The 20340-nt window shown below is 42.2% G+C and overlaps 1 protein-coding gene across 3 annotated transcripts in view; it reads left to right on the top strand.

Moving 5' to 3' along the window:
* Positions 1-20340, top strand: part of GPATCH8 (G-patch domain containing 8) — a 65500-nt gene that overhangs the window by 26810 nt on the left and 18350 nt on the right. For 2 of the 3 annotated variants that reach the window (XM_018555195.1, XM_018555194.1), the window contains exon 3: positions 9939-10011. In XM_018555195.1, the coding sequence (XP_018410697.1) occupies positions 9939-10011 (73 nt within the window). Of the gene's footprint in view, positions 1-9938; positions 10012-14825; positions 14871-20340 lie in introns of those variants that run through there. The other variant, XM_018555196.1, reaches the window with a different exon arrangement.

Genomic DNA, 20340 nt, shown 5'->3' on the forward strand with positions numbered 1-20340 from the left:
GCTGGGCGGAAAGTTGCCAACAGGGGCACCTACTGTGCGACTTTCTTCCGGTTCATCAAGAACCGCCTGTAATTCGCATAGTGTATAGCTTATGTCTAGTTATGCACATCACTGTGATGAACAACCTCTTCGGCCAATAGTACAGCCCTGAAGGCAAAAGCAGATGGGCCACAGCTGGTAGCTGCAGTTGGAATTGGCATAATGGAGTAAGTGGGCATGTGTGTTTTGTGAGACTTTTGTCTCTTCCCAGGGCAGTCTATACACAAGGAGCACTTTAGGTTGGTCATACAAGGAGCTGTGCATATAGACCTTGTCAGCAAATGTGCTGTATGTCATGTACATAATGTACATACACATGAGAACAATGGTTCTTTAGGATTGTCACATTTATGTCCACAAGTCTCCTTTATAATACTAGATGACTGGTAATGGACAAACCTGATGATCAGATTTTGTTAGGGTTTCTTTATATCTAAGGTTATGTATTGTGACTGCTGCATGGAAATAAAATGCCCAGCAGGTGAAACCTTGAAAGTGAACCTAGAACACAACTCTTCATCTATGGCCACTTTTACATATGTAGGCCTTCTATTGCTTCAAGGAAGCTGGACATGTTTTACTTCATGAAGCAGTAGAAGGAAGCTGGACAAGTTCTGCGTTTTATGCAGGGTATGAGGGTCCCCCTTTGTAGGATGTTTAGACCCAGTTGGTTGTCTGGGGAGATCAGGAAGGGATGAGGTTCCTGAGGGAGTGTTAGCCGGCCTCTGCAGCAATACCTGTGGGGAAGAGTGTGGTGTTGGGCTATGGTAGATCTCTGAGAGTCTACAGATTCTAGCCTTGCACTTCCAGGTGAGCAGCCAAGGTATTAATGATGTAATTGTAATGGTCCTTTCTGAGTTTTGGAATCTTTGCTTTCTGCATAAAAAGTACTGCACAATCCTAAAACCAAACTTTGTTCTTAAGCAAACATCACCCTTGGAACATCTAAAAGTGTCTTGACTAGTCTACTTTGCAGACTGAAATATTTTAAAAGAATAAAAAAAGATTTGAGCTGGTATAACTGTGAAAATAAGTGTCTGGGCTGCCTTTTTAAATGCATTCCTTAAGTATGGCCTCCCGGAGAGATTGATGGTGTTCTAGCTGTGGCGAAGGGAGAATTTGCACATTCCCATGGAGTGCATCCGGCAGGATCTGTGGACTCTGAGACTGCCTGGGTCCAGCTTGGCCAATGTTAACCCTTCCCCTACCGGAAGGTTCTTGAAACGAACCAGGCCGCGGGCAAATGAGAAGGGGTTATTTATTGGCGCCAAGTTGGGCACCGCACGGCATAGCCTGACTCAACAACTTCCTCTCTGTCCGGCCTTGGTGGTGTCAACTTGTAGTGAGCTGCAGGGCTTGGTTTTGAGGGGCTGGTCGGGGTCTCTCAGCCCTGCAAGTATGCATGAGATTACCACAGTGAGCATTCAGTTCTTAATACAGAGCACGCTGAGCTGAACTTAACACCCACTCAAGAGCAGGTGGAGGTGGAGTTGTGAGAGCAAAATAGAGGTGGCATATTATGACATCTGTTCACTGGCAGTGTGGTTCTTTCTTGTGCGTGCCCCACATACAGACAGCTGTCACTAGGCCCATGTTCCTCACTGCCATTCCCCTGCTGATCTCATGGTCATGGCACAATATCTATAGTGACTCATTCACAACAGCTATTATGTCCCAGATGCTAGCCACCCAGACACTCAGTTTTTTTTATATGTAGCAAGGATCTCTTACCCATATTCCTGTCTGATGAACTGTTCGGTTACCACCTCTATTTTGCCCTTCATGTTTTGTTTGCAGGTGAATAAATTATTGATCTCCAGCCATACAGTATACAGATTGACTGAATCAATGATCGGAGTTGGGTTTCATTTGTCGGAACTTGTATTTATGAGCCTTTAGTGCTACACCGGCCCCCATGTGAAACAGTTTGTGTTTCATGGCACTGTACGTAGTAAACAAGCTTTTGCTGCTGATGAACACACACAGTGTCCATGTTTGTTGTGCTTTATCTATGCACTTATCTCCATCAGTGTAGTTGGTAGATGTATCGATAGACTGGTGTGCTATCTGCAGGTATTACCATTAATTTACACTTTGCTGATTGCTGGGTGAGCACAACTAGAGCATACAGTGTCCAAAGCCAGTTCAGTGGTCAGCAAAGTCTCTAACACCCATCTGCTTCATACAGAATATTTCTCTTTTTGGTGGGTTCATCCAAACACTGCTCAGATGCTGCCACAATACAACTTCAAACAGGGCACGTGTCATGGTAGACCTTTTGAGAACCCAGCAGTACCAATAAGATGCATCCATCTGTCCATACTGACCAACTGCATCCAGGAAAGGCTCGGGCAATGGTGTAGCTGCAAAGGCTTGCAAGTATGAGTCCTCAGCAAGGGGGTTTAATGACTGGATGACTTTTCCCAGCAGGCACTGCTCTTGACTGGCTCTGTAAGTGATGCCAATGTCTGCAAAGTGCATCCATCACCTTCCCTACCAAATGCCATCTTCTATCCGTTTTTTTTCTTTTTAACTTCTTCATTCTTTCCCATTTCCTCTCCTCTTGCCCCACTCCTCTGTAACCCCCTAGCACTTAGCCCAGCCCTCCAGTTTACAACCCTTCATATTACTTTGTCTATGCCTTTTCATTTCACTTCTCCTGCTTTCATATCTCTATTATAAGCCTTTAACTTGCAAGCAGTGGCTTGGTGACAATGCAACAAAAAAACATTAAAATAGAAAAAATACCAAAAAATCTGTGTTTCTTACTGTGTTACGTTTAATTGTTCCTTTGACAGCCCTGTTTTTAAAGCCAGGTTCGTATTTCCACTCCACTTGTATTATCTTTTGGAAACTAGCAATGCTTTCCCCATTTTGTCTGTCTTTTTTAACCTTCCTTGTAGAAAGCTCATAGTGATTTTTTCCCCCCCTCCCTCTTACCCAAGCAGAGTGCCTTCCCTCCCCTGAGCAGCCTGGTCGTGCCCTCTTTGCCTTTGCGCTGTAGCATTCTAGTGAGGTTTTTGGCTACGTAAAGTTTCATGTACTACTGATCTGAAATCCATGTGTTTACAGGTAGCCTATAGTCTAAGTTGGGCTTTCACGGACCATACAGTTTCCCAACTTGCAGTAACCTCTTCAATATAGGTTTAGCACAGGGCTGGACAAAACCCGGGAACCAGGTAGTCAGTGCTCCGCACAAACTACAGCTGGCACTTTAATTATGAGGTTTACCGTAATATAGTTGTCAATGGAGCTGGCTCCTGAATTCCAAAATCATTTGTCCACCCCCTGGTTTAGCACTATTTTTTCTTTATCGTAGGGCACATAGATCATGGGCAGTTTTTATAAGAAGTCCTATCTGATCTAAACCGATCCCAACTGTTTTTGTGCAGCTTAAATTGCCTTCCTTTTTAAACTATTACATGTTCAAGTCCTGTCAAAAAAGTACTATCTTGTATCCAACAAGGGCAACCTTATTGGCCATTTAGGAATTATTGAATATGGAGGTGGCAGGTTGGCATAGCTTAGTCATGAAGTCAGTAAGTCGAGCCCTCCTTTACGAAGTTTCAAAGTGGTGCACAAAAGGAGGGGGACCTGGCTAGGAAGAGTTGGTGCCTTTGATTAGGAAGGGTTTTTAAAAGGATAAAGGCACGTGACCGGTTTACTTTTACAGCTTATTTACCTGTAGGAAAATGTTTTTGGCCAGTGGGTTGATTTATGCACTGGTTGAAGCTCTCATGAGCATGTGGAGTTTTATACCCGGTATCCACTGTTTTGGTGGATTTGGGTAACCTATGGGTACACTGCTTTCCAAACCTAGTGTGAAGTTACAAGTTGGTCATTTTCCTCTGGCAGTCCCCTCATTTTGTGTGATCTGCCTCTTGCCGGGGACTATGTACAAAGCCTGTTTGTTCAGGTAAGGGGTAACAGTAGTACCTCGGTTCACGAACGCTGCTGTTTGCGAACAATTCGGTTCGCGAGCAGGAAGTTTGGCAACATTTGACTTCCGTTCACAAACTCCGCAGCAGGTGATGAACACAACCGCAGCCATCTTCCCTGCTCTGACACTGGTCGTGGCTTCCTCTAGTTGAGATCGTGGTCTGATCACAGTTTGATTTGGTTCGCTACCAGAATCGTGGAACGAATTAAGTTGGTGAACCGAAGTACCACTGTATTAGTACCATGATGGGCAGTGAGGCAAGATTGGGGATACAAAGCCATCTGCATAGATCTCTGTGAATTTTTTCTAAGTGGCTTCTTTAAAAGCATGACCTTTATGGTGTAGCAGTAGACACTTTTGCATCTGCTTCCAGTCAACCTCCTAACCTAGTTTATCATTCCACAGAGCACACAGTTTGCTTACAGCTGGCTGCTTTAATAATAAATAGCCTTGTTATACATAAGCCTTATTTAGCAAGCGCTTGTGTTCATAAAAAGTATTTAAAAAGGTATAAACATTACACCGTAATATGCAAGGGGAACAAAACAGCATTCACGTGAACCAGTTATGTCTGCTAAAGTGTATTAACTGATGTTATTGCTGAAGTGGAGGGGTCTTGTCTTGGATAGAACGGGGATGGGTTAGAACTACTGCTGGCTGTGTCTCTCTCTTTTTGGGAAATTCACTCTCTAATGACCCCCTATGTAACAAAAAGAAAGTGAGGGTAAATCCAAAATTTGGAGTTATTATTATTATTATTATACAGGATTTATATAGCGCCAATAGTTTGCACAGCGCTTTACAATATAAGGAAGACATTACAGTCACAATACAATTTAAGACAAGATGGTAAGGAGGGCCCTGCCCCTGAGGACTTACAATCTAAAAAGTTGTCACCAGAATGAGAATAGAGGGGAGATCTTCCAATGTGGACTCCTGTAACAACTGTCTTGAGAGGGGATTTCTCTCACATCTGTTGCATCTACAGGACAGGAAGTGAGGTGAAATCTCTTTTAATGATACATAGATGGCCTGGATTAAAAAAAAAATGCTTGATTAAATCTAGTGGTAGAGCTTGAAATACTCCTCCGTCTGGTGCGCTCTACTAATCCACAAGGTTCCGATTTGTGGAAGGGCCCTCGCCGTCCTCCCATACAGTGCAGGACTACTGGTCCTGCATTGTATGTGATGACATCTAAGTGCGGTCACCAGATGGAGTGCTGAAAAAAAAAAAGGGGAGCCCCACTGCAAGGGTATTTTTTTTTTTGTGCTGCCCAGTGTAGGGCTTTAAGCATTCCCTACTCTATCTCTAATGGGGAAAAAAGTCATTAATGGCTATTGACAGTTGATTTATGGGGGCAGGACTTCTGGTCTGCTTGTAGACCTGTATGTAATCGGGGGATCCAGAGTTTGCAGGCACCTCAATCTGGTTCTAGCAGTGTTGGTTTATACACTTTTATTTTATGACTGGTTCATTTTGTTACATTTCCCAGGCCCTAATTACTGCATTCGGGACTTTCCAAAATATTTCTTCACAATCTGTCATGATGGGTTTTCCGATCATCAAGATTGAGTGCTGTTTTGTTCTTTCTTTTGGCAGACTGTGTGTTTTTTTCGAATCTTTCTGGCAGACTGTTGTGTTTTCCAGCCTTTGCAGCCATGTGTTGTATTTTGCTGAAGGGGGAATCCTTTAATTAAAGAAGTTATCGCCTTTGAGATGGAGGAAAAGGCTTCCCATGGCACCTTGACCTGGGCTACTGTGCTTCCCCCCCACTTAGAATCCTGGAAGATCAGTTGATGGTAGTCTCTTTAGATGTCAGCAAGTGGGCCTCTGTTGGTGCAGCACAGCTCCAGCTGGCTAGGCAAGAACTTTGTACTAACACTTAAAAGGGCCAAGCCCCCCCCGAAGCTTCAGAGATGCTTTTTTATAGACCGCTGGTCATTGGGGTTCATGAGCAGAGAAACCCAGTCTGCCTTAAGGTTTTTTTCTTTTTTACTGTTTAGGAATGAAATAAAGGCAGCATATCCATATCACATCTTAAGTACCCAGGGAGCCCCTGAGCCTCACTTATGATTGCATATTATGACTTCAGATGTAAAGTTGAAGCCCTGTCCACCCCTCCCACCTCCATATTGGTCCACAAGGACACCTTGAGAAGCAGGAGAAGCGTGACCTGAGCCTCACGCCTTAGAGCACCAGATGTACATTTGATTCTAGCAATTTAAACCGTATACCATCAGGTGTAGTTTACATCCCTCTATAGATGGGTACATCCTCATTGAAACACATGTTCCTACTACTGTTTTTAATGCATCCAATATTACCATCTATCGAAGATTAGTTGTAAGGCACATTCCAGCTTGTTGGAAAATCTGGAGTGTTTGCGGAGACGCACACAGCTTACTAGCACCCACAACTCACCCATGTACCCATGTTGTTGTCAAAGACAGTTGGATCTATAATGCAGCAATACCCCGCACAGAAAACCAACAATATGCCAGCAAATTTCACCACCGCCTAAGCACACACCAAAGCTGGTCACTTCCATTTATTGCATCACTTCCCCTTTAAAACACTCCCCTACTTGCAGGGCATTTTGGAATCATTTTTGACGCCTCCTTAATGCCTTAAATATGTCTCCCGAATGCCTTGTTAACGCTATGGGCGCATTAATCAGTGTTGCTCTTTTGATAAATTTGGTAAGAACCCTTAAGCTGGCTTTACACCTATAGATTATCTGCTGGTTTTCTATGAGATGTAAAAAGTGCCACAGATTCCTCCATCTACGCTAAACTGTGTGGATGGAGGAATCTCCCACTGGGCCAAGCTTCAGTATCTTGCCAGTCAGCACCGCTGGCTCTCAAAATACCTGAACAATGCCTGCATCTGATCAGATTCTATAGGTCCAATCATACTCTATAGATGTATAGCCAGCTTTACTGCTGGCAAAAAAACATTGTACTGTTATAATGAGCCTGAAGTTGTACATATACAGATCTTTCCGCCTGACCCATTAGATACAAATTCAGCCATCGATATTAATCAGCAAAGACGACTGCGTACACAGGGTGACCTTTTGTATGACTTCCATCTTGTTAATTTTCCTGTAGGATTTCCATCACAGCTGCATTTTGGGTATACGTCTTGCATACAGCCAGCTTAATATCTCTCATTTTATCCACTGTGTTTTGTAAACGATGATTGTGAATGGTTTACAATTCATGATGCAGCTATGTTCCTATCCATAGCTGTCATTAGCGGGCACTGATCAACACCTCCCTACTCTGCTATTCTGCAATGCGCCTTTGTGCATAGGAATGCAGAACAAGACTCCCTTCCATGTCCTGCTACGTTCCATCCCTGCAGTATGAGTCACTCACCCCCCTTCCTTCAGCCTTTCTCTATTGTTCCCCCCCTCCCTCCCTCCCTCCCTCCCATCTTCTTAGTGCCTTGTAGTACCTCCCCTTCACCATTGCACGGAAATATTGTCTCCGTAGTAGACTGCATTGTCTTTATGCAAGCTCTGAGCAGTCTTTCGGAAAGCACAGTGATCTGCTAAAGTGCAGCAGCAGTAGAGTCCGTCTATATTGATGTGACCTACAGCCCTGACAGACGTTAGTTTATAGAGTACATACGAGTTTGGTTCTTTGTCTTTAGCCTTCAGGTAGCCATTTTGTTTTGTCAATCAAAACTGAAAACCTCACTGCTAAAGGCAACAACATGCCTCATCGCCTTTTAGTTTCTGCATTTTTGTTTTGTGCCACAGGAATTTTTTTCAAATTTTTGGCCTCTGAAATGTATGCTCCCACCATGTGCAGGTGAAGCATACGTTTTGGGGTCTTCTGCCATCTAGAGTTTAGACCTGATTGCCTAAAGGGAAGATGAGACACTCTGCTGGGACCCCCTTTCCCCCTCCATGCCTCTCTGTTTTTTTGCTTTATCATTTGCACTTACACATCCTTGGCTGTTAACCCTGTCCTGTCTCACCCTTTTTTGCATTAGAGGCTATGCAGTCATTCATGAATCCCATTTGATTAAAGCCAGGCCTACAGGTGTACCTCTTCTTCTGTTTACTTCTCTCCCATGATTACTCTTGTCTGGATAACACTAACACCAATGGTTTCTTCCGAAAAACAAATACAAATAACATTTTGCTGCATGCTTTTAGTTACGTCTGAGATGATCAAAAATGTCATTGCGAAAGCTAAGTTGGAAGCCAAATGGTATATACGAGTCTTGCTACAATGTTGGCTTCTGGGTCACTTACAAGTCCGTGTCTTCGAGAGTTTCCCCTCAGGGGACGAGTGCTGTCCCATCAAGAGTTAACGAGAGCCAAACTTTTTGAAACTTGGAAATCGGTGTGATAGGCAGAATTACAAGCTATATAAAGTCAGGTGATGCCTACCCAAAATTTGATGTAAGCATTGTTACATTTTAAAGGGCCAGTGAACCTAAAATACACGTCATCCTCATAAGCTGTAATATCAACTTGCTCTTTGGCCATTAAAGCTGAATTCCAGACAGATATAAAAGTCTTCATATATATTAATCATGAGTTGGGTTTTTTTTCTTTTTCTAATGCAAGTAGTGTAAGAGGCAGAAGTCGTACAGGTATCAAGCTTTTGCAATCCCCTGTACTACAGAGCTCAGAAAGGAAGAAGCATCTCAAAAGAGCCATTTAGTTGTGCTGATAGGAGAAGAGAGAGATATAGAGATCTGCTTCTCCTTCACTGTCCAGTCACAGGCTGTGGAAGGCACAATACCTTTTGTTACTCAACTGCAGCAAGGTCGCCTGTCCTGTCTGGCAGGGCTGTGCTGTATATCCTTTCGGCAGGTAAAACGGCTCCTATGTATGCGTTTCATCTGTATTTAGCTATTTACCTGGAGTTCAGCTTCAAGCAGGCCTGTACTAGAAGCTTTTCTAAATGATAAGCTATTTTTTATACCTTTTTTTTTTAATGGGGTTTCAGCTAGTATTGGCCAATGTTCCCAATTATTGATGAGCACAGTAAGCTGCCGCATCTTTTCCACTTGCCTCGTAATGTCGTCATGCTTGTTTTCCCTTCCGGCAAAGGTAAAGATCAGCAATAGAAAGCTTTGATCGCTTGGTTCCTCCTCATCCAAGCTCATCTAGGGGTCAATGCCCATGTTTATTAATTTGCATTTTTTTTACAAAATTGGAAGATGGATTAAGTGACGTGTCTTTAGTTGTCATTTAGGCTTACTGGTCCTTTAAATCATCAAAAGCACCCTTCAGTGAATGTGTTTTCTGTGATGCTGAAGTTGTCACGCAGAGTCTGCCAGTGCATATTGGCCGTGTCTTCACACTGTATTACAGAAACGTACAATAAACCCGTATTTTAGGTCAGATATACAGTAGGAGGCCTCAGATGTCTCTATGTAACTTTTTGAGTTGGTTTCAAGTTCTATATCCAACATGGGTCTCCATAAACAGATTGGGTACGGTAGTAGATTGTAAAATGGGTCTCCCATCCTCCTCTTTGGCTCTTTTTGGGACAGTACCTTTCTTGTGGTCAAGGTGACGGCTAGGTGTTTTGTCTTTTTATGCTTTTGTGTTTTTCCCGGTTTCATTTTGAACTTGTATCCATGTATGTCTCTACCAGACACCCCAGCATATGACTTGTTCCTGCAGATTACTGGAGAGCCAGTAAGAACACCACCTTACCCTATCAGACCATAGTGTAGGGAGCACAGTGTTTTATGTCACCATACACTTAGATTTTAATTTTTTTATTATTATTCCTTCTTTGTAATTTACTCAGTAGATTTTATATTTATATCCTTTTTTTGTTTATTTTCTTTGCATGACTGTCAGTTCTCACAAACTTCGGTCACCAGTGGAGAGTAAATGATCAAAGGGAGGGGGGGCAAATTTTATTACCGGAATATTTTCGTGTTTCTTTTTCTCCCCCTTCCTTCTCTCCCCTATCCGTTCAGGATAACATCGGACATCGCTTACTGCAAAAGCATGGGTGGAAGCTCGGCCAGGGCCTGGGGAAATCCCTTCAGGGTAAGTTAGTTGCTGATTTTACTTTTCAGTGTTTTTTCATGAAAGATTTTGTCATTGAATGCCTGTGTACTCCCCCCTTCTCTTTTCACTTCATACCTTTTTGCTTTTTCCTTTTCAATACTATTTTGCGCCGACAAGAAGATCCGGTTACAGGGGACAAGCAACACCTTGGGAAGGCTCTCCTATGTAGTTTTTAAGCTTTATGTAGCCTGCTGCTTTATAATTGTGTAGAAAAGAAAAAACAAGTGCATTTGTGACTCTAGGCACCCATTTACATGAGGGGGTGGTCAGACGATGGGGGACTCCCCTGCCACCAGCTCCATTTCTGGGGAACAAAATTATTCACTAGGTAAATCCTACCAATTGATCAGTTCCTTTCACAAGATTGGTCAGCTTGGAAGTATCACAATGGTGGTGGGGCTGATTAGGCCACCATTATCTCATATCTGTAAGAACTATGTGATGAACTGTGAAGGGATAGAAGTCCTTCTATGAGGTTCTTTTATTACTGAGAATGAGAAGGGTGGTGTGCTAATATGTCTCACATTTTTGTATCCATTCTATGGATCTTAACACTTCAAGACCAGCACGTTTTGACAAACTTGGAGGTGCTTATAGGAAATGTTTGCTTCCACAGAGAGGTCAGAGGATGTCTGCAGCTGGCTGCTGATGGGTTGGGGTGTAAATTGCTGATTTGATGGGATAGGCACCAAAAGCATCATTCTCCAATAGAGTTCTCCTTACACTCAGAATGAACAATTATAGCCTGATAGGGGTTATCTTATCTAAAGCTCTAATGGCATGGTTAAATATCTATATAGTTGAAACTGTTTTTGCAAATGTTTGTTTTTCTCTGTTGGCTTAGAGCAGTACATTTTTGTTATGCGTTCTAGAGAATCAATGGGTGTAAACATTTTTTTTATGGGTCTCATCCAGTTGCTCATTGTTGTAGAGACCACTGGATCTGCCAGTGTGTTTTAAATACCCATCCATGGATATTATCTTAATAGGAAGAAAGTCTCTAAGGCTCTCGTTGATTATCTGTTTTTTTAATATCTGGGTTTCCAAAATGTTGGCATTTGACAGCACGATCGATGTCATCTAACCAATGTAGCCAAGGTTGTCTAGCACAGGGCTGGGCATATCCATGAAGCCAGGTACCCAATGCTCCTTTAAAATAATTTACAGTTGGCACCAACATTTTGAGGTTTTCTATAGTCGTCTTTAAAAAAAGTTGGCTCCTAAAACAAAATCCTACTGACTCCTAAACAACATATTCATTTGTCCATCCCTGCTCTAGCACAAACGTCGGCCATAAACATTCCCATAATATCAGTAATGCCTGCCCAGTTTTTAGCATTCATGAATCCTTATTGTATCACCTTGCAATATTGTATCAGGCCTTGGTGCTTGAGGCCCCATTCACACCAGGGCGGTTCGGCCGCGCAGATCCACCAACATAAATAATCCCATACAGTGCTATGGGCACCGTTCATGCGACTGCGCAATCTGAACCGCCTCACGCCAAAATTGCTCCCTGACCCCTTTTTGCCATGCTGATCAGCGTGGTTTCCATACTGCTTTCAATGGAACCGCGCTGAAGTGGAATTAAAACCACCCCTTTAAAATCAGTGCGGAAACCGCGCTGGTGTGACTGGAGCCTGAAGCTGGGCTTAAATAAAGGTAGCCCAGTGTACTAGAGTCTTCCATAAGCTGTACAGACGTATGCACGTTATAGTGTAAGCATGAGCTTTCAACCTTGAAGGTCCGATATTGGTTAGAAGACATGATTGTGGAGGATGAGGGTTTTTAGGTTAGTGTGTATTGCCTTGTAACCTTTCAGTCAAACCTGCTTGTAGTCCTGTCTGCCCTGTGTACAATATTCATAGGTTTCAAGTAACTCAATACGCAAACTGGATATTTAAAGCCTCATTCTCTCCTGCATCTGGTCCAGGTTTAAATTACCTTGTATCTCAACGCATCAGATGTTGGCTGCTGTAGAACTGTGTGTGGAGCTCAGGCAATTCAAGGCCTCTTGCAGGAGGATTTAATCCCACAACAGACACTTGAGCTTGTGCTTTGCTTCAACTCATGAAGACTTTAATTAAAATGAGTCCATATATCGCATTCCTCAAGATGTCACAAGACCCATTCAGATAAAGCACTAGAAACCTTATTTGTGCGAAGTAAATATGTGACTTTCAGGAGTCCTTGGGAAAGCTAAGCTGGTTCCTGCTTTACGGAGATTTTTAAATGTTCAACCAGTTTACAAGAAGCCGTTTTATGAACTATAAAAAAACGAAATTGTTGTTCAGGGCTATTTTTAGCACAGTAGCTGTAAAAAAAGGTCTCCTGTTCTGTCATATAGAGCCACTTGATGGTTGCCAGTGATAAATATGAAATATTCATGTTCGATCTTAAATAATTTTTATTACTGAGCATAATATAACCTAAAAAAACATATAATTCCATTTATGCTTAGTAAGTTGAGGGCCCTTAATACACACAGAGGTAATACTTTAAACACAATGGTCTAGTTTGACTATGCCTTTACTTTAGTACTGGTTACCTAAAATATCCTTAAACCTAAAGTGTAATGCTCAGTTCTCACCCCCAGTATAGCCATCAATGTAAAAGAACAACCAACTAAAGACAACATGGAGAGAAATACTCCATTACAGGAATGAAACTGTTGACTTGTGCTTGTTTCAAGAGTGAATTTAGCAGCAAGTTAGAGAAGACTGTAGCTGGGTATAAAAGTTCATAAACCTTACTGTACATGGGGTGGTGTCATGTGTACTTTCAACCTTGCACCGCACTTCCAACATCGCCATGCTTCCATATGCATATAGCATGTTTCAAGTCATCAGAATTTCAAGTGCTCAGTACATTTTACTGTCTTTTGTGTTGATAATCCCTTGTTGATGGAACCTTTTGACCACTTACCGTGAATGTTAGAGGCTGCTTAAAAGGCTGCATTTGAATTAGTTGCATAGATAGTAATTTATGCAGAACTGAACTGGCTCTCAGCTACGTGCCTTACTATAAGCTCCAACAGCCAACCCTTGGATCACTTTAGAGTTGTTCATGGCATGTTGCCTAAAGCAATATAATGAAATTGTATCCTCTTGCTGCCGTCACATTCTTAGTGTCTATAGCCAGGACTTTATACTCCTCACCACTGCAACCTATAGGTTTTATAGTCTTTAAACTCTGTAACATGTTCATTCTATTTTAAATTAAACAATCGCAGTTTAACATACTTTCTTAGATGATTGCGGTAGCCCTTCAGGAGCCCTACTATCCAAGGGACTTGCATATGCAGATCTCAACTTCAGCCCATGAAATTGAACTTAGGCCCACCCTCTCCAGCCACCTGCTTGGTCAGTAATGTAGTCTTCCAGTTATGGAACATTATTGTGCCCTGGGAGGACTTTCAGCCTGTGTATGTATTCTAGGCTCCTGCCTTAGAATAAAAGGCGTACTGAATAAGGGCTTGTGTACATGGGGGGGAATGCATGTACTGACGCAGACAAAAGCACATGTGCGCAGGCGCTAAAGCTAAGTGCAGTGATGATGGCAACCAATCAGAACTGATCTAGTCAATGATCTGACTTGAGGTTACACTGATCTGGTTGCCATAGTTACTGTATGTTATACTGTCTTACCAAAACTCTTTTTAGGCTCTAAGTTCCTGTGTGCATGGGCTTTTGTTTGCATCAGACCTGCTTTTCTCTCCTTACATGTCAATGGATATGTAAACATGCGCCTTTAGGAGGTCAAGCCTCCAAAATGCAGCAGATTAGCATAGTGGTGCCCATAGTATGTATGTTCTAAATTTGTTTTCTGTAAATTTGTGGAGCCCGTCAGATCCAAGAACAAACTATAACTGAGGTTCAGGCTTCATCCAACTGATGGGCCTCACCCTCCCGGAAATAAGCCTTGCTTTCACAATAACAACATTTATCTCTCAGCCCATTCAGTTTATATGCTGTGTGTGGAACTTGTTTGTAGACAGTCAGCTAACAATATGCTTGGCAGGTTTATTGGAATTTCAAGCAGCTTTTGATTGCAAAATGTTTAAATGGATCAAAGCATTATCCGTTTTGATCAAACCAAGACCAAATGGAGCAAGGCACCCGTTATTGTTAGGTTACCTTGATCTATTTAGTCCTGTTTTAAAATAGCCACAAAATTGTTAGGTGTATAGCTGAAATAATGGCTTAGTCAAAAAAGTTGGCAACTGAACTCTCTCACAGCTCTCAATATATAAATATTCAAAAGGCAAAGAAATGCTTGGCTGTCATGTGAAAATGTATGGACTCTCCCTTTGATGCTGGATGTGTGGCCAAACCATTGGTCACATGATCACAGCTGGAGTATCTTTTGTTATTGGCTTAAACCATGACTGATGGCCACTGGCCCGGCACCCAAGGGAGATGCCTGTTTTAGGACTGCCAAGTACTTTATATCACCTGTTTCAGAAAGGGGAGCCAAGTTATAGGCAACGCAAACAGGACCACAGTGTTTGTGCTTTGAGTATTTCAAAAAGCCGCTTTAGTGTAATAGTGAACTCTGAATGGATAGCTCAACTAACCTCTCCAGATGCAGCAGCTCAGTGCTCTTTCTATTTCCCATCTCTAGTTCTCTAAACATTCTCTGGCTTTCTACCCTGTTGGTCAGAGCGCAAGCTCTGGAGACCACCTCCCTTATCCCCCTTCCTCACCCTGAAGAAGCTTCTTCCTCCTGCTAAGCCACCTCCCACCCTCTCACCTCATGATCGCTGCCTAACCAAAAGTGTTTCTTTTTTACAGCATAATACCCCTGGACTTGTTGTGGTGATGGTAAACTTAGCCGTGGTAATTGAAACTTTCTGTTCAGACTGACTACCTTTTTGTCATCAGTGCACCAATGTTAGGCTTCCTCTCTTTCTGTTCTGTCTTAGCATTCATATATATATATATTGCTTGGATCGTCTTTTCTTCCTCTGTCTCTCTCCATGCACACGTGTCTGATCCTTGTCCATTTAAAAAGGGACATGTTGGAAGGGGTGTTTTTTTTTTTTTTTGTTCTCCATAGAATATAATAAACCAATTGCACCCTGTCCTCCCTATATCTGTCATCTTCCACTTTCCCTCCCAGTTTTCTCAATAGCAAAGGCCTCTGGGAAATAAAAAAATAAGACAAATCAATCTGTAGAAAATTCTAACCTTGTTCCAATGTGGATTTTGATTACAATTTTAATTTTTTTGGTGCACAAAATTGAATTACTAGCATTTGCAATAACTGGGTAATGATAGTTTGCAGATTGTGGCTGCTAAGAGGGAAATGACTTAAGGTATTTGGAAAGCAGGAAAAAAACAGGTGACCAATGAGCTAGTCCTCCTATATCAATGTCCACCAAAGGTAAGGTTGCTTGTTGCCCATAGCAACCATTCCGCTTCTGTTTTTCTAATCTGCACTGACTGCATGTAGTAAATAAGGAATCTGGTTGCTAAAGGCAACAGACCATTTTTTTCCAGATGCAGAGCCTGCAGTTGCATTATGCAGCAAAGTATTTTGATTTGGTTCTTTAATATTAGGGGAGTGTTGGTTCATATATATTTCACATATCTGCTTCCTCCTCTGGTTGTTAGAGGCTAAAAATAATGCAAAAGGAAGCTTCCTTATCAGCATCAGTTGCCTTCAGTCCTTGTCCAGCCATGAAGCCAGATTATCACATCCTAGATGCAGTTCCAAGTTTGCAATAGTCTGACATTGGAGTAATATTGTTACGATACCCTTTAGCCCAAAGACAGCAAATGGTCGGCTGCCTCCCTTTTGTTCTTTGCTTCGTGGCTTACAAGTAACTAACACTTTTGCTTGACATGTGCCAAATATTAGACAAGTATGTTGGGTTAAAAAAAAAAAATCAAGCATTTGAGTGTTTGCTAGTTCTAAAAACAGCTACTGTTGTGTGTGTGGTATATTTAGACCCTGAAACCTGGCATTTAGTGTAGGCTGCTGGCACCAAAGGAATTTTTCTTTCAAGTGGACCTTGCAGTAACAGGACCTGAGTGCTTGTCCAGTGACTTTGCCTTGGCTCAAGCGATCATGAAGAAAGATTAAAAGATAATAGTGCCATTCCACTGGTCTGCGGTGAGTTAGTGTGTTTGGGGACTATAAGGGTTCCCCTTCATCAACGCTGGAGAAACAGAGGATTAGGAACTGGACTAGGCTGTGGAATTGGTAAATACATTTGTCAGTAAGGACTGGTGTAACGTCTGTTCCAGCTCGAGTTCAGTGTTATTCAAGCTTAACCAGATATGATACCAGTCCATAATCAACTATTTCGCAATCTCACAGGAACTGCTTCTAAGGGTCCCTAGGGCCAAAGAGCTGCCTACCAATCTCCACACCTTTGCCACCACAAGTCACAATACATCAGGTGGTCCAGCACTCCTCTTCTATTATATAGGGTGAGATGATGTCATCAGTCTGCTGCATTTGCTTAGTATCTTCTCCCCAATGATTGCTCGGACTGTACACCAAACTCCGACTCTCCAGCTGTGGTGGAACTACAAATCTCATGAGGCATTGCAAGAATCTCAGACATCTCCCCCGGAGAGATGCATCATGGGATTTGTAGCTTCACCACAGCTGGAGGGCGGGAGTTTGGCTACCCCTGCTGTACACTGTTAATCTGTAGAAAGTCACAAGGTGAGAGACCGAGGCAGAGGATTGCTCTGTGTCAGACATTTGTGGAAAAATCGAAGAACTACAGAGGCATCAGGAGTTGGCATTTTTGAGCCGGCACCCTAGTTCAGTAGGTAGATGCTGAACCTGGATCTTGCCTGGACAAAGTTGGCGCCATTCTTCTGCAAAGCAGATGAAGGCATTGTGGTCTCTGAGGTAATATATACCTGAAAGTGTTGCATGAAAAATAGATACGATATGCTTGATTCGCTTTCAGGTCACAGTAACGTTGGCTTGTAGTCAGGAGACAAAACTTTGTCCTGTTCGGTTGAAGTGTGTGTATATAGGTGGGGCTGGTAAGACCTGCTAGCTATGAGTCTCCATGTCAAAATAATCCCCCGCCAGTATTTCACCATCACCTTCTTTTTTAAACTAAATTTAAAAAGGTTGTGACCTTTCACCTAGGACATTGTGTTGTGCATACATCTGTATATTTCATCTTCTAATTTTCTTGTTAGCCTTGTCTTCAGCATTTTACACGCATGCTGAAGTTCAGTTGCTTCTTTGGCCATCTCTGCTTTGAGTAGGGAAGACACAGAGCAAATTTAGTCCCATTCAGCAGGATTTGGCCTAAATTCGCTGTGTTGGGGGACCCAATTCCATCGGCAGAAGTCAATCATTAGATTGACCTTTGCCGAAGGAACATGTAGGATAATCTTTGGTGGGAGTCAGAATATAAGGCTGCAGGTTGAACGAAGGAAATATAACTGTGTAGACTCAACTTTAGTGTAGTAACTGGGCAATATGAAGGATAATGGCGTCTGATCTCACCCTTAATTTATGAGTGACTTGGGTGGTTCTTATTGGCTCCAGTATGGTACCTTATTATGTCTGGGCTGTTTATTGGTCTCCAGTTTACCTTCTAGAGCTAGTACACCCTTGTGCTAAAGGCAGATTAGTGTTTGTGGATGCCGCCCCGGTTGAGGGTAGGTCAGTGCTCTGCTTTGCTGAGGACTTTTTGAAGAAGTCAGAAAAATACAGCTAGATTGGGCAGCATATTTATTGTGGCGTGAAGCAACAAGTCATAGTAATTACCATTATGCAATCAGATTGTGTCCTAGGTCTTGTAGTGATTGACAGGCATTGGGTTCCCTAATTTGACACCCCTAAAGCATTTCCTATAACTATGCTTCATTGTGGTTTGGCAAATTTGTGAACTGCTTGTCTGTCAGGATACAAATGAAAAGGAGCGTTAATGTTGGCCCTAAAACTACGTCGTTTTGGTAAATTTATAGATTTGTTATATCTAAAGATCGTAAAATTAGATTTTAACATATATCAAATGTGATTGGCCAAGCTTTACCTTTCCGCCTCAAAAATGTAAAACACTAGTGACCTGTCCTTCTTGAATCTCCCAAAGCTGGTTGCTATACTCAAGGTGGAATATTCCCTTAGACACGCTACCTTGTTTATGCTATGGAGTGATTGTTTTGTATTTTCATTCAGTCCCCATGAGTGTGGCCAACAGTTAATCTCCAGGATTATGTATTATGTGCCAGCACTCTATTGGACTTCATACCTTTTTGTATGTTGAGGATGACCCCAGATCAGAAATAGCCCATATGGCCTGACCGTTTCTTATTTCTGTCCAAGTTTACTTAGTGGTGGTACTGGAGGATTGGCATCGCTGAACATTTCCCATGGAGCACCATTGCATCTTATGGGTGGTTTCACCAGAAACTGATACTCCTCTAATATTAAACAGTGTTAATATTCTGTCATTTGGCAGTCAGCATTTATGAGTACAGAAGGGAATAAAAATTGGTCATAACTAAAAATCATTTGAATGCGGAATTGCCTTACAAGCTGTTTCAGGACTCTACATACACTTTCGTCCTTTCCCTTTTGCTGTGGCCACTGCTTTCCATATTATACCATTGGGTTTTGAAAGAATGAACCTTACACCCATAATGTTATTGTGTATCAGTCTTGTATATAATGCCATACACTGATCATTGGCCTTAGACTTGCATGATGGCCTTACTGACCCCATTTGATGGGGCTGCTTGCAAAGTATTACAATGTGTTCACCATCCTAAATTGTTTACCTAAAGCCTCAGCACTACTTAGTTCCTAATGTATTTATATAATGTGGTCTGACTGACACTCCTTGCAAAATATGTGGCATCTGATCATTTTTTTCCCCATAGATTAAAAACTTGAAACCTAGACTATCTGCGACAGGGATGAACGAACCCTAGGAGCCAAGTAGGAGCGAACGCACCTAAAAATGAAACTGGATAGCTTTGCCTTTGCTGGCTTCTTATTGTAGCCAATGAAAGCAGAGTTTCTTTGACTGCTTGAAGCAGGCCTGTACTGTTTTAAGTGGTCACTAGTATATCTTGGCATAGAAAATGCATCACTTTATTACGGTTGTGATGATGGATGTTCTGCGCACTAATCACTCAACATTTATTGGGTATGCTGGATACATCCATGATTCAGGATTGATGATGGCACCTTTCCTATTGTTGCCGAAGCACTCTATTCATGTTAAAGGTCTGATCCCTGTGTAGTGTGAAGTATGATCATAAAATACTGTGCTGTAATAAGTCACCCCGCCATGTTAACCATCTTGTAAGAGATTGCTTTAAATACTTAGCCATTAGAAATAACGGCACTCGAGTCCTATGGTGAATGGCCCCATGCCCAGATTGCTAGCTCAGCAGTAGGGATTAGGAGACTGAAGGTTTAGTCGGCAGCTAAACTCCAATCCATCTTATTAGCACACAACAATTTTGGTCATGCCTTCAGCAGTTGGAGAACCACATAGGATTTGTTTCTGCCATAATGGTTAGTGTTTCCGGTCCTCTTCTTTTTTTTTTTTTTTTCCATTTCTATCAGGGCTATTCACAGAAGGGTGAAGAGTTTGGAGAAAGCCGGAGAAGTGAACAATCTAGGACAACATAGCTGAACTGGAAAGTGAACTGAATTGGAGACTTTTTCAAAATCAGCTGTTGTCCTAGATTGTTCACTTCTCCAAACTCTTCACCCTTCTGTGAGTAACCCTGTAAATCTTATAAAGCAGGATGGTCAGGTTGGGGACAACTTGTACTACAGCCCAGTGTTGATGTCACCTCTCTTCCTCCCTTGCTAAGAGTTAACATTGTGATGGGGAATGTTTTTTTCTCTGTTGCACTAGTTTTTAGCCATTGATAACTGTGTAGGTGTGTCCGATCAGGGCGCCTTCATCACGTTGTTAAAGCAATGCACTTGGTATGTCAAGCTCCTTTAGGTGAACCTACTGGCTCCTGAGTTCCATCTATGATATTGGATTGGTTTTAGTAAACATATTGTTTCCTCCTTCTGGTGCAGTTCACATGACCATTTCCTGGCACAAATAAACACATTTCACTAAGTATCCTATGTTTGTTCTTATTGACCAGGATCTGAATCTAATTGACGTACCCCTCGTTCATTAATTTATTGATGTAGCCGAGGCGACAGCCAGTCAGAATCTTATAAGTGTCTTGGACACTCCTAGAAGAGTTCCATTAGCATTGATCTTCTTCAGAACTCGTTGTACATTGAAAGGAAAATTAAATCTATAAACCAGGCAAGGCTGACATTAGTCTGTTGGGATAGCAATTAACT

This window comes from Nanorana parkeri, unplaced genomic scaffold (genome assembly GCF_000935625.1).
Source record: "Nanorana parkeri isolate BGI_ZX_2015 unplaced genomic scaffold, ASM93562v1 scaffold187, whole genome shotgun sequence".
Taxonomy (NCBI): Eukaryota; Metazoa; Chordata; class Amphibia; order Anura; family Dicroglossidae; genus Nanorana; species Nanorana parkeri.